The following is an 8,937-nucleotide window of genomic DNA, read 5'->3' on the forward strand; positions in this document are numbered from 1 at the left end:
TCTTTATTCCTTTATTGTTTTAACATACTGACAACCAACATAATAATGCAGGTGGTAAAAAAGGAAGATGAATGAAGAATCATGAAAAAGTTAATTTACAAGCTTTTCCCCAGGCGGAATTATACTAGCATTCAGAAGGTGCAGTGATTCACGCAAACACAAAACACCATTATGGTAACACACATGACACTAAAATAATGCAATAAAGATTAATTAAACAACATAAGATGCACATGAAGCTTCTTCTGTCTCCAAAACATAGGTTATTCCTTGTGTGTGCGAACATAGGCCTACTTGGCAATAAAGCCCTTACTGATTCTGATTCTGATAAAACCCAAATGTGTAGTCTATAACTGATATACGAAGAAACATAATTATTCAAACAAAATACTTTCAATTGTAAAGTGTCCCACAGGGAATATCAATTTACAGTTTTTCGCTGTAAGTTATAATTTGATTTGCCTTTAGATCTTTTACAGTTTTTACCTGTGTACGGTGGGAAAAAAAAAAAAAGTATCTGCATTGTTTATTTATTTATTTATTTTTTTACATTAAGGCTCAGCCAGAGACTTTGGCCCAGTATTTAGCTCATCAATATTAATAAGGCAAGATGTACTTATGGTAATCCCAAGGAGATCCAGTAACGTAAGCTTATTAATATTCAAGAGCCAAGTCTTTCACTGAGCCGAGCAATATGAAAGACTTGGCTCATGTCAATCTCCAGCCCGATAGATGGCGCTTTAAGCACCGTCCCGTTCCACTCGCTTCATTTGAGTCCGCGGAGGAATAAAATCCCAGTGTTGAGTATTGAGTGACGCAGGAGAGCAGTGGGCGATCGGAGCTGCACTGATGTGCAACAACTAAGACCAAGAGTCAATCGTCCCCGGTTTTAACAGAATACCACCTTCTGCAGACAGATGAGCGTCTGAAATGCCCTTGCTTGCACTGATGTATTCAGTTAATACATCCGTAACTTTACTGTGTTCTCTGCGCGTAATCGAGATCATCTGTCCGGAGTCGATATTACTGCTCCAGTAACGGATTGATCCGAGCTTCTCATTCACATTTTACGGCATGACATGTAGATAATCATCCGATACTTTGATGGGGCTCCTGAGGATCATGATGCCACCCAAGTTCCAGCTGCTGGCTGTTATGGCGTTTGGAGTGGCGATGCTGTTTATTGAGAACCAGATTCAGAAGCTGGAAGAGTCTCGGGCAAAGCTGGGTAAGACTGCGGTTCTGTCTCAAACATAGTGAGCTGCCTACCTACCCTAGAAAGCCTTTTTGGACCTCATGCACGTTCGTTTCTTTAATCGAATCGATTGGAACGCGCCTATGGATAGAAATGCTGTTTAGGTGGGCAGCTCATAGAGCGGGTCTGCTGCTGTTGTCTTCTTTACAACACAACACAACACAACACAAAACATTAGGAATGAGAGTGCTATAAGACAACCGAATTTGCATTCAACTTATTTGAAGTAATAGTTCACCCACAAATGAAAATGTGATTCTGTAATATTGTTTGACTCGTTATATGTCTCTTCTGCAAAACACAACAAAGGAGAGATTTTGAAGAATACTGTTGCGGTGCATTGACACTGAATAGTAAGTGAAGATGTCAAGCCTCAAAATGGATGCAGAATCACCAATGAAATATAAAAAAGTCATCCTCATGCGCTATTCTTCATGTCATCTGAAGCCGTATGATAGGTTTGTGTGGGACATATATCAATATTTTATTTATAATCTTCACCTCTATAATAGCCAAACCATAATAGAGTGCAACAGTACCCAACATCCTTGGTTCTGAAAATATTCTTCTCATAGGGATTTTTTAAATAAAAGTCTTTGTTAAACAGTTATATACCATGAACCATACCAAATAGCTGCAAGATGAGTCACAATATTACAAACAATTATTTTAAAAAAGTATTTGAAAGTGTAAAGCTATTGTTTTTAAGATGTTGATGATGTATAGACAATATATTTTGTTTATTTTAAAATTCATTTTGTGAATTGGGCTACCCTGCTGTCCAGTTGATTAGGAAAATCTGTCTCAGTGATTTGTTTGTTCACCAATTGGACATCACTACTGGAGCAATGGGGATGGCTAGATATTCAGTAAATCATGATTTAAATGTTGTTTTGTCTCCAGGAGACTTGGAATATAGCCTAATGAGCCTTGAGGGGAACTTTTATACTTTTTAATGCATTCTGTTGAGGCTTGACATCTTGAGGAAAGTTTTCATTGTTATTGATCAGAAAAGACATTCTTCAAAATGTATAGTGACGTGAGGATAATTAATGACAATTTTTATTTTTGGGTGAACTGTCCCTTTATTTAGGCTATAACAAAAAACTAGCAAATTTATTTTATTGCCAGAGATACACTATTGAATGAAGAGATACAGTAACTCAGCACTCAGCAGGGTATTTAGTAAATTTGATCAAACTCTTACACTACTCCGATTTTACTCCCCAATCTGCTTTTGTTTATAATCAGCTTACACATTTATACTCGCCATAATGCTTAATGTGTACGGCAGGTAAGAGATTATTAGACAAATAACAGACTTTAGCTGAAGTGAAATCTATGAATGCTGATTGGTGCTCCATTTCGTCTTTCTTGTCTTGAGTTTATGAATGTTATAGCATCCTAAAGATTGCCTCTAGTTGGTCCAGATTCCAAAGTTGGTTTTTGAACAGCTCAATATGGAGTCTACATGATTTGCATCATGACCATGCAGTCGGAGTTCCATCAACCTTTTGCATTAACTTTGCAAAGCAAATTTGTTTGGTTCGCACCTAAGATGACCCATATTTGCCATTCTTTTGGTGTGACTGTTGACTATTAGAAAATACAGTGGAAGGCAAGTGAAAGCATGCTTTGCAGCTTAAAATATATAGTAGAAGTAGTGTACCAACTACAGTAGAGGCAAACTAAAATATATAGTCGAATTAGTGGACCAACTAGATGCAAACTTTAGGAAGCTATACCATTCATTCAGTGGTCCTAAATGTGTGAGTCATACCACTATTTCTATTTCGCTGTACCACGGTTTCTTGCTTGGATTGTTTTAATATCCAAAACTTTCTGTTTGTGTCCTAAATAGTGTAAACATAATTTATCTACTGTATAAGCCACACGTACACCTGCAGCTGATGTTCCTAGTGAACTGGATGAAGCTGGTGTGTTTTCACACACATCCTCCAGTGACCCATGACAGTTTTCTGCAGCCCAGGTGCATCCACACATTCGTGCAGCAGAACAGCTGAAATGAGTCCATTTATTTAATCTGACACTGAAAAGATGGGTAGAAGTCGAGTTACAGGTCTGTGGAAATTTTTGAAGATTTAGAGTGGGAAACTTAATTTGGACTTTTCTTAAAGTGGGGAAAAAAACACAGTTGCTGCAACCTCCAAATGCAGTTCATAAGCCTAAATGGCTTCTGCTGTTGATGAATTTTGTTCATGACGGGTATTGTGAATTTTTTAATCAAGAAGTAATATTATGTTAATCTGCTCCTGGTTTATGCTGTATATTTTTCCAGAAATATAAAAAAGTATTTATGTAGTCAAACAAACAAACAAATAAATAATATATAGTATATATTTATAATAAATAATCCCGGAGGGTTCTAAACATCTGGATGTTTGCTTTTGTTATGGAATAATCTGATCATTTGCACTCAAAATAAACAATACACGAATATATATGCCTAATGGAATCCCATCAAAGCAAATAGCATGACAGGCAGCATTTACATATAGTGGCACCTTTAAAATAAATGAATAAACATGCCACTCTCCGTTACCAGTGCAAATGATGCTGTCATATTTAGCATTGAGGCTAGTTTTTGCATTATGGATGAGAAATTATTAATCATAAGTCCATGAAGCGGAGAGTTAATTAAATTTAAAGCAACGCTGCCGTTCTAACCCTGTGATGGACGTTTGTTGAGGCTTAGGATGCCAGGGCTGACAGAGGAGTGAAATCTGATTTGCCCTGTGCAGGCTTTGAATTTATAGACTCTGCACTATGCTTATTAGGTTGTCTCACATGACATGGTTCATTAGAAGATGGGAAAACCCTTAGCTTTGCCTCCCACTCCACTAAGTTACAAGCATCATTGTCAAGCGATAAATCTGGTGTTCAGCCACTGCCAACAGGCCTCTTATTGTTTTTTTTTCTTATGCCATAGATTATACAACATCAGTTTATTCTCATTCCACTACCAGCTGTGCAGCTCACAAAGAGAAAATAAGCAGAAGCCTGCGTGCAGTGTGACAAGAATAGCTCCGCTTTAAAGAGCCCACGTTGCCCGTCGTAAAATTCTCCTAATGTTGTCCTATTGGCAAAGAGATGAAAGAGCCGAAAGACTGAATATCTGAAATCAATTTGATGCCAATGATATGGGGCATAATCACTTGGATATGCTGAGCAAATAGTTCACCAGATTGTTAAAAATGCATTTGGAGGTGTGGCGCAGCAGGCATGTTGTATAATATAGATGATATTGAAAGAAATAATAATAAGCAGCACAACCGTTTTCAACATTGATAATGGTAAGACATGCTTATTGAGCACTAAATGAGCATATTAGAATGATTTTTGAATGATCACATGACACTGAAGACTTTGAAGACTTGAATAAATTAAATTTGAAAATGTTAAAATAGAAAAGTTATTTTACAATATTGCAGTTTTTTCTCTCTCTCCATTTGATCAGATAAAGCCTTGGTGAGCATAACAGACTTCCATTAAAAGTATTAAAAAATCTTACTGACTGCATATTTTTGAAAGGTAGTGTTAGGGTGCTTTCACACCTGTAGATCGATTGCTTTGTTCCGAAACGGGGATTTCAATTATTACAATGTTGCTTTTTATTCTTGGTGCGGTTCGCTTTCACACGGCAAAGTTTCTAAACGGACCAAATTTGATAATACAAGTCACGCGCGAGTAAATTGTTCTCTCATTGGACAAAGTTCCACGGTTTATTTTCTGGGATTCCAATTAGCTGTCACGCATGTCATCCATCAGGATGGAACGATAACAGCTTCGCGGGCTTATTGTTGTTGTTTTTTTTTGTAGCTGTCATTATAATAATTTATCATTTTGAGCAGGAGTCCAGGATTGATTGGGAAAACATTTTTAAAATGCACCTACAAAGAAGAGCAATAAGACGGCGTTATAAAATAAAAAAGTGCGCTTTGAATGGCAAAGACGTGCTCACCCACAGACATTCACAGGTTCATTTTGCGGTATTAGCAAAACAACAAAGCTAATGCTTTTCACGGAACTTACTTAATTACCCATTATACATTGTGATAGCCTGGTTTGTTGGTCCGTTGGATCAGATTGCTTTCTCACTACAACCGAACCGCTCCAGAGTTCGTTTTCAGTTGAGTCGACACCACCTCGTTCAGGCGATCTCGGACCGATTGTTTTGGTGCGGATCCGAGCACGATTGCTGTGTTCACATATGCCCAAACGAACTGAGCTAAGGGGGGAAACGCGCCAGGTTCCGAAACAACAGGCCAGGTGTGAAAGCACCCTTAATGGGAAGAGAGCCCAACTTTTAAAATGGAAAAAAAAAAGGTTTATGTTAATAAACGTTTTACTGCTTAATTTACAGCTAAAGTTTTTCTCAAATACCACTAAAGGTCAAGTGTGCAATTTAAATTATTTAAAAATATTCCACTATTGTTGAATTTGCAGTGCAAGGTAATGTGTTGTATGTTGTTTTGTGTTTTGAAACCAGAAAAGACTAGACCCGATATGCAAACATTATCAACCCTCTACGCACACCTTGGCAATATAATCGCCATTGGCTAGTAAATTTTTTTAGTTTAGTCATCATACTGATTTACACACACACACACATACACACACATATATACATATATATATATATATATATTAGGGCTGCACGATAAATCGAATGCGATATTTAACGCGCATCTTGTCAGAAAGCTGGTTCTGTAATCAGCGGTAAATCTCCATCACCTGCGTGCTTTCACATTGAGCAGCATTAACTACACAGAGCCGTTGTTCACCGACGAGCTGCGCAAAAAATCGCTCGAATATGAACGTGGTTTTGGGCAGCTTGCCTGTGAACAACGGCTCTGTGTAGTTAATGCTGCTCAATGTGAAAGCCCGCAGGTGATGGAGATTTACCGCTGATTACAGTTCTACTACTATACTAACAATATACAGTACAACGCACTTGGATTGATGAGCTGCTGGGTTCATGAATATTAATCATGTTGTCAGCATTCCCTTGAACTGATTTGCTGAAATTAAAACGGGGACGGTAATAGATGAGCACCAGCCAATGAGATTGCTGTTTGCGCATTAGCTCCGCCCACTATCGGAGAAATCGGCATATCTTCTGCTTGTTCTTAAAAGCTGAATAATTCCAAATGAATTGGAAAATGTTATTTTGACAAGAAAATACAACAAAGTATATGGTTTACATGTAGCGCGTCGATTGAGCGTGGCATGTAAGACTCTTTCGCTCTCTCTTTGTGTGTGTGAGAAACAGCGCTTTCAGCAAAGCGACGGCGAGTCGTGCGCTTTCACACTAGAGTTTATGGTGCGGCAAATACAGGTACGCTTGCATACATTGAGATGAACTGAAATAGTACAGATTTGTTGACGGAGAGTGAAACTCTGAAGCGCTCAGTGTTCGGCGAGTGAAAATATATCTGTGCTAAACTTGTAATAGCCTCGAACACACACACACTGGCGAGTAAAATCGAAGAATTTATTAGCCAATGGCTATCGATAGACATCATTTAGTCACCCAGGGTAAAATTTTGTCGCATATGCAAGTGGTTTACTCGCAATGTAGAGGGTTGATTATTATGAGCTGATTTGCTTTAAAGGCATAGGCTAGGTCACCCAAAAAATTAAAATTACCTCATGATTTACTCACCCTCAAGCATTTCGAGGTGTATGTGACTTCCTTCTTTCAGAGAAATACAATCGGAGTTGTATTAAAAAATGTCCTGGCTCTTCCAAGCTTTATAATGTCTGTGAATAGCTGTTGAGATTTTGAAGTCCAATAAAGTGCATCCATCCATCATAAAAAGTGCTCCACACGGCTTCCGGGGGTTAATAAAGGCCTTCTGAAGTGAATTGATGCGTTTGTGTAAGAAAAATATCCATATTTAAAACTTTATAAACGTTCACAAGAGAGTGGCATTCCAGCGGATGATGTAGGACGGCTTGAGGGTGAGTAAATAATTTAATTCCCTTTAATAAATGCAGAGTTATGATGGATAATTTCAGAATGAGAACGTTCTTTTTCCTTGCTTTTGCAGTTATGTTTGGTGATGGTGGTGGTGCAGAATATGCTCACTTGACCTTTTAAGAATATTTTCTTTGTTCCTTTTATCAAGCCACTTTAATTATACAGTGTTGTATTGCTGATAGAAAGTCATTTTCACTTATCACAACTGGCTTTTTATCAAAAGGTCTCTTTCTGCAGTGATGGTAGTTAACTTTTAACAGACACAAAGATTGGATGTCCTTGTTAGCAGGTGATTCATTCCCATGTCAGCTACTGGAATCTCTTTCAGGACGGAGGTGGACAAACTTGCTGTCCATGTGCCCAGGGGTGAGTGGCTGATAGCAGAGCTCTCTAAATTGGAGACCTTGCTCTGATGACTTTTAAATGGAGTGATTTATTTTGTTTGTCATCACGGCAGCACCTCTCAGCTGTTTTCCTAGTAGTCATGTCATGCTCTGAGAATTAAAAATGGCCCCTGTGTTGTCTGACTAGATGCAGAACAGGTCTAAGTGATGACAGTGCTTTTTTTTTTTTTTTGTCTGGCAATGCCTTTGTCTTTGGATTCAAGAGGTGTGATTCTGTGATTTTTATGGGAAATGATGCATTAGTTGCAATTGCTTCTTAATTAAAAGTTAATTTGTGTAGGCTTTTATTATGCTATTGTCTGTAAACACTTTGCTTTGTTTTCCCATAGCCCATCACATGTTCATTTTGCTCTTTGTGTAAATATACCATTTGTTGGCTATTCTTTTTAATAGATTTTTCGCATTGTAAAGGGGCCTTTAGGTACTTGGAAGTTCTATTTCTCTTTACACACTGTCCAATTACCCACCACGGCAGAATCTCTACACAACAATCTTGATGTAAGGTTTGTGTGTGTTCTAGCACAGGAAATCTGTTATATACAGCTTTTCACATATTGCTTACAGGCATCTTCCAAGAAATATAATACATACAGGGGTCAACTCCATTTCCTAGAGATTATCCTGCAACCTGCTGGCACTCCATTGCCATGGGAACTGCTAAATTGGTTGAGAAGTTACCTGCACTTTGTTCACCTGCACACAAGCAATTGCGTTTCTGTAAGTGCCTACCTGAACCTGATATCACTTATAATGAATCCGAGATCCTGCCAGTGTGAGGGTGTATATCTCTTTGTCACATTAGTTTCTAAATGTATTCCTCTGTTGGGATGCAGTTTGTCTTTACAGTCACTGTACTGGTAATTGACCCACTTCACCCAAACACAAAAAAGATGAAGTGCCGCTTTAAAAGAGTGGATTTGACATGACCGAAATGTATCTTATTTGAATTAGGAACATCTCAAAAATATTTAGCCGTGTAATTGCAAAGGAATAGGATCATTAAAAACCTGTTTAAAAATGATAATGCTCACTTCCTAATTTAAGAGAATAGCAGACTCTACAGGAAGGGAAAAAAAAAAAAAAACTTTGACAGCCAATCAGAATCCATCCAACCAAGTTATTTTCTGTTAGTGTGTGTACACTAGTTATTGTAATTGTCATCTTTATAGTTATTTTTCTTGGTGTGTTTGGGTCTTAAGAATGTATACTCTAAATGTACTCTGAAGATATTATGTAGAAACTGGGCAGTATGGCAAAATTGCAAGACCCCCCCC

General features: G+C 37.9%; 1 protein-coding gene across 1 annotated transcript in view; it reads left to right on the forward strand.

The window, feature by feature from the left end:
- Window positions 1-789: 789 nt before the first annotated feature.
- The window catches only part of LOC107694133 (heparan sulfate 2-O-sulfotransferase 1), a 74,427-nt gene continuing 66,279 nt past the window's right edge, over window positions 790-8,937 (forward strand). Inside the window, exon 1 of the mRNA XM_016493742.1 lies at window positions 790-1,228. Within this exon, the coding sequence (XP_016349228.1) occupies window positions 1,105-1,228 (124 nt within the window). The 5' untranslated portion in view covers window positions 790-1,104. The remainder of the gene's footprint in view (window positions 1,229-8,937) is intronic.

Source organism: Sinocyclocheilus anshuiensis, unplaced genomic scaffold (genome assembly GCF_001515605.1).
Source record: "Sinocyclocheilus anshuiensis isolate Anshui unplaced genomic scaffold, SAMN03320099.WGS_v1.1 scaffold1530, whole genome shotgun sequence".
Lineage (NCBI taxonomy): Eukaryota > Metazoa > Chordata > Actinopteri > Cypriniformes > Cyprinidae > Sinocyclocheilus > Sinocyclocheilus anshuiensis.